This window comes from Panulirus ornatus, chromosome 29 (assembly GCF_036320965.1).
Source record: "Panulirus ornatus isolate Po-2019 chromosome 29, ASM3632096v1, whole genome shotgun sequence".
Taxonomy (NCBI): Eukaryota; Metazoa; Arthropoda; class Malacostraca; order Decapoda; family Palinuridae; genus Panulirus; species Panulirus ornatus.
This window is the reverse complement of record NC_092252.1, coordinates 14828249-14848880: the sequence shown is the minus strand read 5'-3', so window position 1 is coordinate 14848880 and position 20632 is coordinate 14828249. Positions and strand designations below refer to the sequence as shown.

Below are 20632 nucleotides of genomic sequence, written 5' to 3'. Positions count from 1 at the left end.
GGTTACGGCATCGTACAAACACAGTGTTAAGAGACGGGCCAACATGAGCGTAAAACCTCTCCCACTGACGCGTACACCGCATTCAAGTAGCAATTAAGCACACACACACACACACACACACACACACACACACACACACACCAACCCAATGCGATCATTACGTAACATGAATTAATGACTAATGATTTAATTAATCAACACAGATCCCCGCAGGAATAGCTGCTACTCGGATCAAGAGCGACACATCTTGTCCTCCTCAGGTGTCAGAGTAAATATATTGATAATGCTTACAGGGGATGATTTCTTCCTTGGCAACGCTGGCTTTCCCCTACACAGGCACGATAGCAACGCTGGTTCAATCGCCAGGAAATGTCGCCATATGATGACGATTTCTTCCCTCAGGTAATTCTTACATTTTGTCGTTCTCGCAACCACACGTCGTTGCAAGATCAGCTTATGTTCTCGTGAACACGTACTGTTTTGTCTGCGCTGTTTGGTGTTCTTCCGTCCTCGTGGTCTGGCGTTCTTCCATCCTCGTAGTCTGGTGTTCTTCCGTCCTCGTAGTCTGGCGTTCTTCCGTCCTCGTAGTCTGGTGTTCTTCCGTCCTCGTAGTCTGGTGTTCTTCCGTCCTCGTAGTCTGGTGTTCTTCCGTCCTCGTAGTCTGGTGTTCTTCCGTCCTCGTAGTCTGGCGTTCTTCCGTCCTCGTAGTCTGGTGTTCTTTCGTCCTCGCGGCGGTGTCGAAATGAATGGCGTTATCATGCTCGGAGAGAGAGAGAGAGAGAGAGAGAGAGAGAGAGAGAGAGAGAGAGAGAGAGAGAGAGAGAGAGAGAGAGAGAGAGAGAGAGAGCCAAGTCTACGGATTTCACACAGTACAGTTCACTACGACACTCTGCCACGACCCTCGCACATTTCATGGGGGGAGTGGGTGGTGGTGAAGTTCTTCCAACATGAGCTACGTTAGGAAACACGCCAGCTACAAGTAAAGACAACGTTGATATGGGAGACCACAGCCGAGTGCTGGCAATTAACCTTAACAGGGCCGGGTATAGTGGGCTGCACGGGACCATAACATCCACCGCTCACAATAACACAGTTACCCCCCAACCCACCTCACTCCCTCCCACAACCTCCCACCCACCCGACCCATCCATCTCCATGTGTCGTCCACCAGCCGTAACTCTCTCTCTCTCTCTCTCTCTCTCTCTCTCTCTCTCTCTCTCTCTCTCTCTGCCTTTTCCCCCATCTGCACGTAGACCATCACGGACCCCCGACACACTTCCGAAGTTGTAGGTCGTACCGACAGTCGGAAGTACGAACTCTCCTGACTTACGAGTGCTGATGCGATGCCCAGGACCATCTTACGACCTCACACTTACCTACGACCTCTCCCCACCCACCCACCCCATGACGACCACGACCATGATGACAACGAGGACCACGCCAGCATAATCCACTTCAAAAGCCAGAAAAATAATAATCAAATGAACCACCATAACGACCACAGGCAACTCCCAAGACGACCGCAGGAAATGACTCACGACGACCACAGGAAACTCTGGCAACGACCACCGGAAGGACCCCCCCCCCCCACAATGTCAACAGGAAAACCCCCCCCCTTCAGAACGACCACCGAAAAGACCCCCCCCCTCCTCCACAGCAATTTCCCAACGACCATATAAACCACATATATACAGCCACCTCAACGACCCGAAAAAAAGGAAGCTTACCTCACAACGACAACACACCATACTCCTTCACGAGGCCAGTGGTCATAACACGACCCACATACTTTATAGAGGCCCCCCTGAACACCTCGACCACCCCTCCCCTCCTACCACCACGACCTTCCTGACGACCCTACACTCACCCGCTCTCCGTCGTCGTCATCCTCCTCTGGGTCGTAGGCTTCCGCGAAGACCGACTTCCGCCTCGTGAAACGGTTGAGAGGAGGCTCTGGAAAAACAAGAGAGATACGATAAGACGTCTGACAATAACACACAACCACAAGTAAATCTAATCCACCAACCTCTCGACACCTGCACTCAGTCAATCGGTCAAAAAAAATATCATGAATTCATCATGACTCAGCTGATCACTCACTCCAGCCAATCTATCTGCCGATTAATCTAATTAAGTAATCAACAGCCACTTGATAAGTCAGTCAGGCCATCCAAACACTCGATCAAATGATCAAACACAGACAATAATGAGTACCTCTCCTCTACAACTTACAGTACCTGTAAATAAATAATAATACATTTACAGTAAAAAGTATGAGAAATACATACATTATTACCGATATATTGTGTACACTTCAACCACACGAGTTGATCATACAAGTTAAGGGAAGAAGCCTACAATATTTACTTGTCTACAGACACCTAGGGCTGGTTTACCCCTGTATATATGAAGGGTAACGTATACATACACAATACAACTGTAGTATTCCCCTGTATATATGAAGGGTAACGTATACATACACAATACAACTGTAGTATTCCCCTGTATATATGAAGGGTAACGTATCCATACACAATACAACTGTAGTATTCCCCTGTATATATGAAGGGTAACGTATCCATACACAATACAACTGTAGTATTCCCCTGTATATATGAAGGGTAACGTATACATACACAATACAACTGTAGTATTCCCCTGTATATATGAAGGGTAACGTATACATACACAATACAACTGTAGTATTCGCATGTACATATGCAGGGTAACGTATACATACACAATACAACTGTAGTATTCCTCTGTATACATGAAGGGTAACGTATACATACACAATGAAACTGTAGTATTCCCATGTATATATGAAGGGTAACGTATACATACACAATACAACTGTAGTATTACCAGAACAATTTCATGAAGGATATTTCAAATACGATGGGGGGGTATTTCATAATACCTTGACTGTAACACAGATCTGATGACCAGCAGGTTATAACATGGCCTCATGACCACGACGGTACGACCCTTGAATACGACGGTGCGACCCTTGAACACGAGGGTACGACCCTTGAATACGAGGGTCCGACCCTTGAGCACGACGGTACGACCCTTGAACACGACGGTACGACCCTTGAGCACGACGGTACGACCCTTGAACACGACGGTGCGACCCTTGAACACGACGGTACGACCCTTGAGCACGACGGTACGACCCTTGAACACGACGATACGACTCTCGACCACGACGGTACGCCCCTTGACCACGACGCGGGGGTTAGGTTGAAGTAAAAAATGAAACGCTTCTACAAATCGGATGATGAATCCAACCATATACTTATACATATCCTGACACACACACACACACACACACACACACACACACACACACACACACACAACCAGGGCGGTCCATCATGTGAATCACGATTACGTAGTCAACCGAAAAAATTCATGAGAAATATTGGAAATTAAAACCCCTTCCTCCCGCCAGCCGACCCCACCCGCCTCTTAAATGAAAGCTGAATTATTGATAGGTCAAGATATTGAAATATTCCCAACTCGATATTCGTCCGTTATCTTCCGCTATTTTACCGAGTAAGAAATAACAGCGATTCAAATTCCTTTTAGTATTCGTCTTGTACAATAACAGGCGACAGTTATTCCACAAATTTCCGTAACACACACAAAAAAAGTCATCTTTAATATAAACTTATAAACTTATAAACTTATAAAAAAAAGAATAATATAAATAAAATCAGATAATGACATCATGAAACCATTAAACACGGGGCTAAAAAAAATGGAAAAAAATAGAAAAAAAAAAATTGGACTATGTACAGGCAGGAGGGCAACCACGGGAGGGAGGGTGTTTCCATCGTTGCCATGACCACCGACAGACCTGATCATCCTCAGCACACATCCCCCGACACACACTAATTGCTATGACCCTGATTACCCCCTCCCTCACCGCTCTCTCTCTCTCTCTCTCTCTCTCTCTCTCTCTCTCTCTCTCTCTCTCTCTCTCTCTCTCTCTCTCTCTCTCTCTCTCTCTCTCTCTCTATCCTCTCCTCCGCATCTCTCTTATTTCCAGTGATTTTTCTATCGCCTCTCTCTCTCTCTCTCTCTCTCTCTCTCTCTCTCTCTCTCTGTCCTATATTTTAAGGGTTTTTTTTCTCTCTCTCTCTCCTGAAAAATCTCTTATCTTTCCCTTAAGGACCTGTTACCCTGTACTCTCTCTCTCTCTCTCTCTCTCTCTCTCTCCTCCTGAGGGCCTACTTTCAGGGATTTATCATCTAGATGAGAGAGAGAGAGAGAGAGAGAGAGAGAGAGAGAGAGAGAGAGAGAGAGAGAGAGAGAGAGAGAGAGAGAGAGAGAGAGAGTCCCGAAATCATTACATCATTTTCTACCGCCACACCACGTTCTCAGATGAGTCACAATCCAGTACAGAAATCTCCATTTACCAGGAATTTAGTTCGGCACCACCGCCGGGCTAATTCCGCTGGCCTGATTAACATTTATTTCTCCTCCTGCCGGACGGCTTCCCGGCAACCTATCTTCATTACCGGCACTTCTTACCGGAAAGTCTTCCCATCGTAACTTGGGAGGTGGAGCAGAACTCTCCTCCGAAAAATGAACCTTGGAATTGTAAGATGAAACTTACACACGTCCATTTACTTTGTCTTCAGGTCTTTCCTGTAGCCTGTGGTAAGTTCGCAAAACAATGCACAACACCAGATCGGCAGAGCTTAAGAGTAAAATAATTATGTATACATGGGAGGGGGGAATTCAGACGCGACCCATAATGATATTATTATGGAGGTTCGTCAAGATACGCTTTATTCTTCACCCCCGACCCCACCGTTACATCCGGAGAGAAGACCTCTCTCTCTCTCTCCATCCACCTATCTATCTATCTCTATCTATCTAGCCAGCCAATGAAAAGGAGTCAAGTCTTTGCACGAGAGCTTATCACTTCACGGGAGACCAGTCTCCACCTGCTCTTGCGTGAACTGCATCATGGAAGGTACAGGGAGCCCCATTAGAGGGGTTCTGCGGTGGTAGACTTCAATATTAATTTCATATATATCTTTATACCTGTTCACTGTTTCCCACGATAGTGAGGTAGCGCCAGGAAGAGACAAAGAACAGCCTCATTCGCGCAGATCTACTCTCTCGGCCCCCATCCAACACCAGGCCCTACAGACTTTTTCCGTAGTTCCCCCTGACCCTTCCATTAACCCTAGTTCAGCCCATCGACACCATGTCGCCCCTTGTATACCATGTCGCTCCAATTTGTTCTGTCCTATGCACGTCTGACACCCTTCTGCATGTTTAAGCCCCGGTCACTCACGGCATATTTCACTCCTTTCTCGCATCTACTCCTCGGTTCCCTTCCTCACTCGACTGAGCTACAAACATCCTTTCAGAATATCCTCATCAGCTCTCTCGCACATACTCCTCTAGTACCACACTTCTCTCTCCTACCCCATCATTTCTCCTCAAAGATATAATTTCCAGGCAATCCAGCCGGTGCCGCACTAAATCTGTTTAAGGCCCACGTTACGCATCTATACAACTTGCGCGTGCGAATCGTAGTATGAGTGATCCGCCCCAATATCGGAGCCGCCTTCCGCAATGCAACTCCCAAAGCTTAGAAGTCATGGCGACTTGACTCGTCTCTTGCCTGGAGAGGAAGAGCGGTTTTAATAGTTGACCACGAGACTGATGTATATGGCGAATATGCTGCGGTTCGCCAGACCCAAAGACAACTCATGCATTTAGGAGCGATGCATGTGGATCAGAGGATAAGATAAGCCATGCATGGCACGGGCCGTGCATGAGCAGTTGAAACACAGTCCAACGTAAGAGGACCGGATGATTCTATGATGATGATGCTGACGGTCTTGAACATGGAAGCAACGGTAATTCCTTTAAAGTTAGTTATGGCGGCTAAAATGCTCACACAGTTGAATTTCACTTCTGGACAGCCAGCAGTGATGTATCACTGTCGAAACTACTGTACGATCACACATGCTCTGCCCTCACAGACACTGACCTCTCTCTCTACACTCATCCCTCAATATACACAGAAACGCGGCCTTCCTCACCCATTCTACGGCTCACTTCACTCCAATGGTTCCATCCGCTGCCATGTACCTGCCACTTCCTTCAGATTCTCGAGCCATTCAAACACATGCTCCAACTAAACTGTTCTCTTTCCTTAGCTAAACCTAACAACCTTGCTTTCATTTACATAGGCACTCGACATTCTCCTTTTCACACACTATACTAAACTCAGCTTCTGCAGTTTCTCACACGAATCTGCCACCGACGCCGTACCATCAACAAACAGTGACTAACTCATCTCCCATGCATCCCACCCCAACTCCTTCCGACAGACTGTATATATGTCCCTCTCCAAGACCCTCGCATTCACCCAGCTCACCTCCCCCACTCATGAACGTCAGACAGCCATAGTGACATCACACACCCCTGCCGCAAATCCACCTTCACATGGAACCACCCACTCTCCTGTCTTCCCACTTGCACATCCGCCTTATTCAATCATATATATTTCTTTCTTGTATCTCCCCTGATGATGCGATTATTACACGAAAGTGCACTTGGGAATTTATCGTGTTACATTTTCCCATGGAACTCATAGGAATATATATATATATATATATATATATATATATATATATATATATATATATATATATATATATATATATAGGAACTAATCAAATCAGTCCTTCCCAACTAAAATTATTTTCTTCATATTTTCACAACTAACAGCTCTTGACACCAGTAATATGTGATCCCGATCGAGATAAGTCTCGGATTAAGGGATATCAAGTAATTTGCAATATATTCCTACCAAAGGATTATGAAGGTCATTCAATAATCATTAATTCAGGTAATGAAACTTTCCCTCATGAACTAGCAACGAATCCCCCTCCCACACCCCCCTGCGACGGGTGGCGAATCCCTAGACGAGTGATAGGAGGAAATCCCTATGGGAGGCGCTCGTGAAATCACCTCGGGCTCATGTGATGGAATCCTGCAAGACAAGCGAGACAATCCAGCAGTACTGTGATGAAATCCTGCTGGAAGGAAACTACAATGAAGAAGTGTGACAATCCCAGAGGGAAAATCACCGCGAAACTGGACGATGAAATCTCACGTGAATGGGTTATAAATCCTACGTAATGGATACATAAATCGCAAAAGGATGGACCAAAAAATCCAATCAGAATGGATTAATGGAACAGCGCCGGAATGGATGACAAATCCTGCTTCATTATGGGATGAAATCCCACAAGAAAGGGCATCTAATACTGCAGACCACTGGCCAACACTTCTAAAATCCTATATAAGCCAACACCAATAAGAAAATCCTACCAAAAGACAATTTAATCCGATGAGGATGACACTGTCTTACACCCATTTCCCTAGTTCATCTCACCTGTGAAATCCCTGATGGGGTAACACGTCACGGGCATGGCTGTGACGATGTCCATGCAGCATAGGGCGATGGGATACATGTGTGACGAGGAGTGCCTGTGACGGCTGCTTAGGGGATCTGCAGTTCTTGTGACGACCGGCCGAAGGACGAGACTTCTTGCGACGGTCGTTAAGGGATACGATACGTTCTCGTAACGACTGGTAAACAGATGAGAGTTGTCCTTGTCACCGCCGTTGCGAGGGACGACAATCCTTGCTAAAAAAATATCTTAAAGGAACGTCACGCTCGTTAATATGTTCCGCGTCACAGTTCAGTGTCTTGACATTCAAATCACTGTCATCAATTTTCCATCAACTTTTTTTCTTAAATAACTTTTCTATTTCAAAATGATACCTGAATCACCCCGCTCGTTAATATATCATTTGCTGTCGCTTTAATTATGCACGTGACTGCAGTTCATCAAAACTCATTCACATCCGTAACTTTGTTCGTTACAGTTCTCGCCCATCACTGAAAACACTCACAAACCACCACTCGGCTATTAACACACTCTGGGCTGTGTTCTGATCAACGCACGAGAGCCCAGAGACAAGTGAGGGAAAAAAAAATTTGGTTTCGACAGAAGTGATTCCGTCTGCACCGTAGGCGACGTGATTCTCACGCTGAGGGAGGCACCGGACTGAGCCAGCGTGGGGAGAGCCCGTCCGTTTTTCATTGCACGAATCAGCTGGGCGTTAACGTTGGCGGAGACACGATAATTCCCGCCGAAATCGTTCGTTTGGCAGGGAGTGGCGGCGCCTGGCTACCCCCCCTCCCTTCCTCCTCACTCCCCTGCATGATATCATTCGCTGTGTAAACTACTCGAGCAGCAGCTGGGCGTGGAGCTGCGAACACATCCCCGCGGAGGACCAACCCTTTATACCCCAACCCTTCGAACCCGTACAAACGACATGACGCAACGGGCAACAACAGTCCCTACTGACAGTTAGCAGAAGGTGTATAATCCTGTGGGATCCTTTCAATGACTGTCGCCCCACCTACCCAGAACGGGTTTTAAACCATGGCAGGTGTGGTCGTTACATCATGAGGGAGTGGACACTGTAGCCTTTACTACTAATGATAAATATCTCATGGCATGTGAGAGCCTCTTCTACAGCGCTTGGCTAACAACCCAAAAAGGGAATAGATATTGCTTATAGTGTCCAAATCTCTGGGGAGAGACGAGGAGGGGGGGGGGGTTATATCTGTGCTTGTTTACTATTTCTCTAAGTATGTACGCCGTTTCTGTGTAGGGATTCGTTACTGTAGTCATCTGTAACTACTGTATCTACATATACAGCCCGGATAGGTAGTTCTACGCTCGTACAGTGTGGGTGGAGGGAGTTTTACGTTCACAGGGCTCCATCTCTTGGATTTCTCTAACGATCATAGAACCTTGCATACTACCATCAGCGTTCATAGCTGCCACTTCAGTTATGTGTGCGTCATTATACGCGTCTGAGGGGGGAGGGGTAAGGGGGTACTCCTGATAATAGGCAGTATTTCATGAAGGTTATGAATAACGACACACACACACACACACACACACACATCCCAACCGTATTTACCAGATGCATAAGACTGCTGTAATGAGCGGAGCATAATAAGAACCAAGGTTATCATGTAATAAGGGCAGCATTTCGGGGGAGGGGGGATCCCTTGGACCATTACAGTACGACTCTCGAGTATAAAGGCCACCTTATGGACTTTCCCTTAAGGGTCAGGTCAAAGGTCAGATCATAAGCCGCACCGTCGAGTCCACGGTGTTATGTACACACACATATACCATGGCTCAACATGAGAGGTGTGAACTACCTTAATAGGAACCACTTAGCGTCCGCTCTCAAACGTGGCGTAACGAGTATGTATGCATGATCGTGTGTGTGTGTGTGTGTGTGTGTGTGTGTGTGTCGTCAAGCACAGTTCGTAGCTGTTTATTGACAGTTTCCAGACTGAGACTAAACATGTACCTCCCTCTGACGTCATAGTTACTTACCTCCTCCCCCCCCCCCCACACACACACAGACCCCACCCCTAAAGTCAGGCCACACCTACCATCACTGTACCCTGGGACACAACTACCATCACTGTACCCTGGGACACAACTACCATCACTGTACCCTGGGACACAACTACCATCACTGTACCCTGGGGCACAACTACCATCACTGTACCCTGGGACACAACTATCATCACTACATTCACTCCACCCTAAGCCACCAACCCAATCATCCACTCCACCCTGAGCCACCACCTTCATCATCCATTTCTCAACCACTATCCAATCATCCACTGCTTCATACAATATTTTACCGAGTGGGAGTGGGAGTGGATCTGGCAGCGGATGGAACCATGGAAGCGGAAGTGGATCATAGGGTGGGGGAGGGGGCGAAAATTCTGGGAGCCTTGAAGAATGTGTGGAAGTCGAGAACATTATCTCGGAAAGCAAAAATGGGTATGTTTGAAGGAATAGTGGTTCCAACAATGTTGTATGGTTGCGAGGCGTGGGCTATGGATAGAGTTGTGCGCAGGAGGATGGATGTGCTGGAAATGAGATGTTTGAGGACAATGTGTGGTGTGAGGTGGTTTGATCGAGTGAGTAACGTAAGGGTAAGAGAGATGTGTGGAAATAAAAAGAGCGTGGTTGAGAGAGCAGAAGAGGGTGTTTTGAAATGGTTTGGTCACATGGAGAGAATGAGTGAGGAAAGATTGACCAAGAGGATATATGTGTCGGAGGTGGAGGGAACGAGGAGAAGAGGGAGACCAAATTGGAGGTGGAAAGATGGAGTGAAAAAGATTTTGTGTGATCGGGGCCTGAACATGCAGGAGGGTGAAAGGAGGGCAAGGAATAGAGTGAATTGGAGCGATGTGGTATACCGGGGTTGACGTGCTGTCAGTGGATTGAATCAGGGCATGTGAAGCATCTGGGGTAAACCATGGAAAGCTGTGTAGGTATGTATATTTGCGTGTGTGGACGTGTGTATGTACATGTGTATGGGGGTGGGTTGGGCCATTTCTTTCGTCTGTTTCCTTGCGCTACCTCGCAAACGCGGGAGACAGCGGAAAAAAAAAAAAAAAAAAAAAATATATATATATATATATATATATATATATATATATATATATATATATATATATATATATATATATATATACTGTTCCGTCATCCAATACCACCTACTTACCGCCTCAACAGCTCTGAAGCATCGGATGATAAGTGTACTAAGTGATAAATGCTCTGCAATGCGAGGGAAGAAGGCCTGACGTACGATACTTTTGCAATGCAGGACGAGTAATCCTTTAGCATACGATATTTTTAGTGATGCAAAAAACTATGGCGCACGATAATCACGAGATACACAACATTCTTTCAACGCATGATATTTCCATTTGACCTTATAAGTCCACGATAACATATCCACCACTCCACGTGAAAAGTTCACGGTAAGGGCTAAAAATACAACGATTCTGATGACAAAAAAAAAAGACATTCGTACTCGTAATCGTTTCTACTACCCATATTTACGAGAGGGAGAGAGAGAGAGAGAGAGAGAGAGAGAGAGAGAGAGAGAGAGAGAGAGAGAGAGAGAGAGAGAGTTGAGATTCTCGTGTGGCATAAAACAACCACAAAACTTTTCCATACTTCAGAAAAAGCTCTGATCTCTCGCCTGGCAACTATTTTCCCAATGGCATAACCCAAGAGGCCTTGACATTTCTTTACATAACAAAACGTTAAGGTTCACTGTGCTGGTTCCCATGAAGTACACACACACTTCAGGGATGATTCGCACAGCGCTCGGTATTCCTGTGTACGATGATCCTCACACGTTACGATATTTCTAACACTTACGATGATTCTTATGAATTACGATATATCGAATGTGTACGATGCTTCTCACAAGGCTTGCTGAGTTTTATGTCGCAAACAATAATTCATACAGAACGGTAATTCTACTGTTGCGTACAATGATAAGGTGAGTACGGTAATATATAAAAGTTTAGTACGATAATTCCTAAAAAGCACTGTAATACCTAAGTATAACAATTCGTATAACATACAGGTAATTCTTAAGTTCTGTCTAACTGATTAAAAGTCCAGTAATTCTTATATCAGTTCACCAAATGCACAATACTACCTTAAAACCATATACGATTCTCAATACAAAATTCATAGTAATCATAATGTTGTGCGTCGATTACACAGTAAAGTAATCTTAATGTAATTCAACAGAGCACAGTAATTTTAATGTAATTCAATGTTTTATGAAGAAGGCAGCCACACTAGGATTGGCCGTTGCGATACCCTCTTCCTCTTTGGACAACGTTGGTTGCGAAATTCTCTCTCTCGCGTCTCTCCCTCCCTCTTCCTATATAACATTTCCACCCTCGGGTCCACAGGCTGAACTGATCACAAATAATTTCCTCCGATATCCTCGTCTTCTCGAGCCTATAATCTTAACCTTCTACCTGATATGACCACGACCGAGCCATGCTTCTGACCGTGAAATGTAGCCAACTCGGGGGGTGAAAAAATCCATCCAGTTAAAGTTAACAACTTTACCTTTATCCACGTCAACTCAACCTTTTCTTCTCACTCACTCTCCCAAAGTCAGACGTCATCTTCTGCAGTTTCAAACTGGAGTCTACCGCCAAAGCCGCGTCAGCAAACAACCGACCCACCTCCCAGGACCCTGAGCCCCCACCCCTTAACCCTTGCATTTACCTCCCTCATCAACCAATCCATAAAGAGATTAAACCGCCATGGTAACATCACACACCCACCTTCACCTGGAACCACTCGCCCTTCTCTCTTCCTACTCGCATTCACGCCTTAATCTTTTCATTACAAACCCCTCAATGTTTCTAACAGCTTCCTCCTACACCTTTCAAAAAACATCTCTATTAACCCAAGCATACCGTTTTTTCAGATCCATAAATGCCACATATGAATCCTTCTCTTCCTCCACGTATGCATCACAAAGATTCTTCAAAGCAAAAGATCTATACATCCACCAGTCCTGAAGCCACGTTCTTCCACCCCCATTCTGATGCCCCATGCACGCCACGACTCACACAATCATCCCTCTCTCATACAACCCGCCATACCCACGCCTTTATTCTACAAATCTCAGGCACCTCACGGTGACTCATACATACCTTGAAAATCCTAGCTAACCGATTTGTTGTTCTAACTAACCAATCGACAACTGCAATCCCATCCACTTCAGTAGCTATGCCACACTTCATCTTACGCAAGGCTTTTACCACATCTTCTCTTCTCACCTCGCCACTGGCCATGACTCTAAGGATGCATAGCTCCACATGCCAAACACCCCACATCTGCCACCCACACTCAGGAGTCCTTCAGTATCATCACTCCACATCCTCTTCAACAGGTACCACTTTCCCACGTTTCCCGAGAGACGATCCACATATTCCATCTTTAAGACTTCAGGTCTTGATCATATCTGGGCGGTGGAAAACGGTATTACACACTCCGGGTTGCAATCACTACAGGTAAGGAGGAAGGAAGAAGGAAAAAAAAAGTGTAGGAATAAACTCGAGGATGGGAGTTGTAGAGCAGGGAGTAGAGAGGAAGAAAGTACATACTATGATGCGATGGGTCCATCATGTACCCACACGATGCCTGCCAGCCTGGACCTCACCTGTTAATCTTCCTTCACTAAGTATCAATCTACCTGACTATATAGGAAATCGACCTTTTCTGCCCTAGCCAGCCCCTCCCATTTTCCTGAACTCGCCTCTAAATCACGTTTACTTCGCTACTGTTCGATCACCCCTGGCGCATCCTCGAGTAACTCTTGTGTGTACGATAACTCTGCTAGCGAGTACGTTGTTTCGCCTGCGTACGATAACTAATCAGGATCGCGGTAAACTTACGGCAGGCACGATAACCTACCGTAGCGTACGGTAATTTATGCGGTATTACCAATAAAGTTTTTATTTTTTTTGACCCCATGACCTATTGTGGGTGACAGTAAGTTTTCAGTTATACAACATTACCATACTGTAACGTAATTTTTTTTTTCTGCTTAATTCTACAACTTGGCTGGGGCGTTATACTCTAACTACCCTCGAATGCACGATAATTACCCACACACATGCTAGCCTCTAGTTCAGAGGGGTAATTAATTACTTCATAAACTCCAGGTAAGGGGAGCGCTGACGTCGAAAACATTCAGATTATGAACGCAGCGAAGAATCGTCTTCGTGTTTAACCGTCAGGTCTATCTAAACCTCACACAATATCTTATTTGACCATCGATGTGAAGAGAAAAACGGCCCGGGTTCTCTCTTAAGTCTTGTGGTCCAGAGAACGAGCAGAACATCCAATAACACAGGAGTCAGGAATCGAAATGAAATGAAACGGCAGACAACCAGAAGGAACGCACTCCCCCTATCCCACCCTCCTTCCTAGTGACGTCACGTGGCGTGCCTGGCCCTCATTATTATTGGTCGGGAGCGTGACGTAATCCCCAGGGGGCGGGCCCTAAGGTCGACCCTCCCTCCTTCGCCCGCCCGCCCAGACGTCAGCAAAGGTCATTTAGCCTTGTAAATTACCGCAATACCAACCCTTATGGGCGGATGCATGTGAGAGAATGCGTAATAACCAAGATTATCTTATGGATATTTGACTATTTGATCATAATATATATATATATATATATATATATATATATATATAGATAGATAGATAGATAGATAGATAGATAGATATAAATCACATAATGTACACATATGCAATATATTTACCACTATACCTCGGGAATCGAACCCCGACCATCTGTGTGGCAGTCAGGTAGCTTATCGTGGCCCGAGGGTTAGGGTGCCTGACTGCAACGCAAATGTTCCAGGGTTTGAGTCTCAGGGTACATTGGTATATAGTTTATATCGTATATATATATATATATATATATATATATATATATATATATATATATATATATATATATATATATATATATATATATATATATATATATATATATATATATATTGGAAAGGATCACAATTTTGCGCGTGATCAAGATATTCCTATGAGTCCACGGGGAAAATGAAACACGAAAAGTTCCCAAGTGCATTTTCGTGTAATAATCACATCATCAGGGGAGACACAAGAGAGAAATATAACAGTCAGTTGATATACATCGAAGAGACGAAGCTAGGACGCCATTTGGTAAACATGTTTACCATATATATATATATATATATATATATATATATATATATATATATATATATATATATATATATATAAATATATATATATATATATATATATATATATATATATATATATATATATATATACATATGTGTGTGTGTGTGTGTGTGAATTCATGGCAGAACTATAAGGGTGGAAGGAAATCCTGAGATAATCAAATATGAATGAGAAAACAAAACATTTTGGAATATTCCAGATGATGGTGGGTTATTTTGGGCGTGGGAGGTCAACAGAAGAAACCCCAGTGATTACAGCTTAAGCTGACACCATCATCTATGGCACAGCTTTAGCCATAACACCAGCTGGACCTATGAAGGCGCGCGCGCGCACACACACACACACACACACACACACACACACACACACAGAGGAGAGTTCGATTACTTACAAAAGTGTCTTTGCGATGAAGTATTTCTAAGTAACTCCTGCTTGGCATAAAGTTTACATAAATATACACACTGCAGCACATACATACATACAAACACACACACATACTATGACGTACCTAATCATCGACCAGTCCCGACGGGAGGATGAACAGCTAGGAGTGGCTATAGGCCGACTGTCACGCTCGGGATTCGAACCCGAGCGGGCCCGTGTGTAGACTTATAAGAGCAACGCAGACCACTTTACCAACCATCGTCCACTCCCTCTCACTTCTGCTGTCTCCAAAGTTTTAACAAATTCATCTTTAACTCTTAATATTACATATAGTGCATATAGTACATACAGAATCCACAGTTCCCATCTTTCGGACCACAAGTGTATGGTCTGCAGTGAAAGGTCTTCTGGCAATTCTGCACAAGCAGCCTTATTACCAATCAAGCAGAGGATATCGGCCCTACGAGAGTACAACTCCCTCTCCGTACGATGTGAATGATATGTAGATAGACACGCGAGTACACAAATAACAGCATCAAACAAGAATTACTCACAAGAAAACATGCTCGCGCACACTAGACACATGAGCAGATACGATGCCAGCTTAAAGACGTGAAACTTGGAAAGGTGATCAGCTTAGCGGAGGCGATCGCTGGGTATGTACCAAAGTGTTGTTGATGAAGTACTTGTGGTTGGGAGAGACCTAACAACACTATGTGGCTGAAACCCACCCAGCTCTTATGCCTTCCAGAGCGACGGAACACGGCAGCACGACCCTTAGTACGCTATAAGGTTGAGGGACGATGTGTACGGTTTAGTACGGTATATACGACGTTACCATTCCAAACGACGTAAGGCGTGTGTTCCACGTACAGGGTGGAGCAGCGGGCACCGTGTGAGCGATCTTCACCATATATGGTGGCTCGTGTGGGGCCATACCTGGTCCAGCCTAAACCCAGGGTCGAACTCCACAATGGGAGAGCGACGACCACACACTCCCCCCCGAGACCCATGACGCTGCCTCACAAGAGGAGGAAATGGGTCATGCGTGCGTCATGGCATCGCCAGAATGGTATTTTTTTTTTTTCCACACATTTTCGGCGGTCGTCCAGTTATGGCATAGCTATGGCGTCTCCTCGTATTCTTGATTCGTCGTGCCCCGGGGAAGACCAAGTTATCTACTTGCCTTTTAGTTCGACCCATGAGCACGATGGTACGATCCTTGAGCACGACGGTGCGATCCTTGAGCACAACGGTACGATCTTAGAGCAAGAAGGTACGTTCCTAGAGCACAACGGTACATTCCCAGAGCACAACGGTACGATCATTGAGCACGACGGTACGATCATTGAGCACGACGGTACGATCCTTGAGCACAAGAGTATGACCCTTATGCACAACGGAACGATCTTTGAGGACGACGGTACGATCATTGAGCACGACGTTACGATCCTTGAGCTCAACGGTACGATCCTTGAGCACAGGAGTATGACCCTTATGCACGACGGTACGATCCTTGAACACGACGGTACGATCCTTGAGCACAGGAGTACGACGCTTGAGCAAGACGGTACGGTACGCCTCTTAGGTACGATGGTCTAGCTTATGGCTTAAGTCATAAGGAAAACGTGGACGTATACAATAAACAAGAGACACGATAGTCTACGATTCGATTTGCTGGACGACAGGAACAGGATCCGACAGCCAAGAGGGTCGTCGTGCTAGAGAGTCGTACAGTCGTGCGCCAGGGTCCAGGAATACATGAGTACTATGGTGGAGCGATTGCACCACGTCAACCGTCTATCAACCTCTCATCATCTTATCACATCAGACGTCGCCTGCAAAATGTTCGCCACCCGTGAGATAGCTGTGTCTCCCCCCTACTCCGTTTTCCTCCACGGAGGCCAGTCTATTATATATCATACTATATATATAGCTACGTCTCTTCGTTGTATATCAACTGACATATTTCTCTCTTGTGTCTCCCGTGATGATGTGATTATTACACGAAAGTGCACTTGGGAACTTATCGTGTTTCATTTTTCCCGTGCACTCATAGGAATATATATATATATATATATATATATATATATATATATATATATATATATATATATATATATATATATATATATATATATATATAATTCGTCATACAAATCACGAAATAAAGTGTCAAAATACCAGGAATTCACAATAAATAAAGTGCATTAGAGTACTTCCTTCACAATGTTCCATGTAATATGTACAATCGTACACTCTACGTACCACTCTTCCTTGAACACAACAAAGCCTTTGCGAGAGAACTGGACTCGAACCCCTCACAAACCTCTGAACTTGACATAAAGATTATGTTACGAGACCAATTTGTTCAGTGTTCCCTGTGTTCATCTAGAACAGCGTTGTTATGTGACGCACAAGCTGAGGAGTCCTGGTACAGCTGAGGCCTGTAGCGAGCCCCTCCATCACGACGGTACTATCTTGGGAGGATAAATACCGTGACCTTTAACCTGACCCGTAAGGGTACCTTTTAGGGGGGGGCCTCACAGGTCGCACCATCCAGCTGGGAGAGGATAAGAATGATGGAACGATACAGTGTTGTATAATATACCAGGATAATGATGTTCAAATACCATACAGTTGCAGTCACGGAGAATACATCACACAACCTCTGAGGCTCTCCCTCCAAAAGGTGAGGTATCGTGCTCCCGCCAAAGGGTAAAGTAGCATATTCCCTCCAAAGGAGACTATACCTTACATCCACCAAAGGGTAGGTATTATACTTTTCTCTCCAAAGGGTAAGGTATTATACTTCTCCCTCCAAAGGGTAAGGTATTATACTTCTCCCTCCAAAGGGTAAAGTATCACATGTACTTCGTCCACAACAGTAAGAGACAGCACAGTAATCTCCACGTAACAGTTACCTGCAGGTGAATCAATTGATGTGACATCCAGGTGGCGTAGTACGACATGTACCCTAAACCCGGCAGCTTCCAGTCCACCTGCGATGGCGGATATATATATATATATATATATATATATATATATATATATATATATATATATATATATATATATATATATATATATATATATATTCCTATGAGTCCACCGGGAAAATGAAACACGAAAAGTTCCCAAGTGCACTTTCGTGTAATAATCACACCATCGGGGGAGACACAAGAAAGAAATATAACAGTCAGTTGATACACATCGAGGAAACGAAGCTAGGACGCCATTTGGTAAACATGTGATTGTCCAAAACATGTGATTATTACACGAAACTGCACTTGGAAACTTTTCTTGTTTCATTTTCCCCGTGGACTAATAGGAATATCTTGATCACGCCCAAAATTGTGATCCTTTCCAATATATATATATATATATATATATATATATATATATATATATATATATATATATATATATATATATACACACACACACACACACACACACACACACACGTCGTCAACATGTCTGTGCATATAACCCTGTAAACATAAGAGCACTTGCGTGTGACTTGACATCATACTGCCCGACATATCTACATAATTGTAAAGGTCAGGCCAAGCATATTCAAGACCAAAGTATCCTTACAACACTTCACATTATCATGAACCAGGGTGACTGGGGGGACATAATTACAGCTTGGGTACGACCAGCAAGATCCAATTCATGGACTGTAGCTGTACCGGCGTCATCCGACCAGCTGGTTCATAAATCCGAGGACATCTGAACTTCTCCCAACCGTTGTTAAGAGCCATGACGAAGTGTGGCGTTCGCGAGGAGACTCCAGTGACCCAGGCAACGGTTGTGGCGAACTATCCAGAACACACACAAAAAAAAAGTATCTAACGAGTAAAATTAAGACAGTAATTAGATTTATCGGTATTATAAATGGATTTCAGCTATGGGTTGGCGTTCTCACTCAGCCCAAGCACGGGGGGAAAAAGGAAAACGAAAACAGCTAAACCAGAAAATGAGGTCGAATCCAGGCGGTGTGGAAGATTTTCCATCGTCGAGTGTACGTGGCGCTTACCTTGCCGTGCCACCGGGCAAGCCTTCGTCAGCAACCAGGTCCATCGTACACCGCCACCACCGCCCGCGCTGACCTGAACTTCCGGGAATTTTCAAAGGAAAAAAACTTAAATCTTCCCGGGATCATTAGGTCTGTACGAAATTCTGGAAGAGGAGCCGCGACTGATGAAGACCAAGCTGACTTTAAACCTTTATCTGCCACTGTTTTCCCGATATCTTTCTTTCATACTATTCGCCACTTCCCGCATTAGCAAGGCAGCGTTAGGAACAGAGGACTGGGCCTATGAGGGAATATCCTCACCTGGCCCCCTTCTCTGTTCCTTCTTTTGGAAAATTAAAAAAAAAAGAAACGAGAGGGGAGGATTTCCAGCCACCCGCTCCCTCCCCTTTTAGCCGCCTTCTACAACACGCAGGGAATACGGTGGAAGTATTCTTTCTCCCCTATCCCCAGGGATAATATTATATATATATATATATATATATATATATATATATATATATATATATATATATATATATATATATATATATATATATATACTCGAAATTATCCTAACAATTCTAAATCTATTAAACTGGCAGCTTCATATATAGTGGTTGAGGAGTGATATACTGCTTCAGGAGCTGATTTAGTTTATGGGTTCTGTGTCGCCTCCGCCTCCCCGGCCACACAGAAGAGGACCTACCTCTGTGCCACATGTTCCTCCCTTACGAGGGACACAGACGCTCCCTAACGTCCTCAGAGTTGACTACAATGTCCACGCCATCAAAGCACACAAATACATTATTCCTACAGTCTTATGTGGACCAATATCTGAGGCCGGGTGTGTACACGGATACAATGACCCCACCGCTCCGTGGGAGAACCACGGTGTCTTGTTCATCTCAGTGTAAGAATACAGCATCCACAACGCCCTGTAAGCTGACCATGATGATGTCCATGCTATCTCAGTATACGGATACAGTGTCCCCAACGCCCTAAAAGAGAGGGCTACAGTGTCATAGCCACCTCAGAACAGGGATACAGTGTCCCCAACGCCCTAAAAGAGAGGGCTACAGTGTCATAGCCACCTCAGTACAGGGATACAGTGTCCCCAACGCCCTAAAAGAGAGGGCTACAGTGTCATAGCCACCTCAGTACAGGGATACAGTGTCCCCAACGCCCTTAGAACACCAGCGCGCTACCCAGCTCAGTGTAGGAATACAGTGTGAGACAGACGTCCACCAGTGGCAGGGGTTCCCGGTGCTGCAGCTGGGCTGTGGCTGAGTGCCGTGCCGTGTCAGTGTCTGGGAGTCAGCCCAGGGGGAGACTCTTCCTCCCTAACCTGCTGGATGACGACTTAGAAGATGGAGGCAGGCGGTGGCCGGGGACGCACGAAGCCTGGAGGGCCCAGCAGACACGTCTGTGAGGTCCTCTGGTCAAGGGTAGAGCTGCCGGTGCCCTGGTGGTCAACCACCCTAAGCACGACTGCACGACCCTCTAAGAGCACGAC

The 20632-nt window shown here is 45.1% G+C and overlaps 1 protein-coding gene across 1 annotated transcript in view; it reads right to left on the bottom strand.

Moving 5' to 3' along the window:
* Positions 1-20632, bottom strand: part of LOC139758201 (uncharacterized) — a 211808-nt gene that overhangs the window by 45116 nt on the left and 146060 nt on the right. Inside the window, exons 2-3 of the mRNA XM_071679443.1 lie at positions 1868-1953; positions 477-725 (exon numbers count right to left, since the gene is read on the bottom strand). Of these exons, the coding sequence (XP_071535544.1) occupies positions 477-725; positions 1868-1953 (335 nt within the window). The remainder of the gene's footprint in view (positions 1-476; positions 726-1867; positions 1954-20632) is intronic.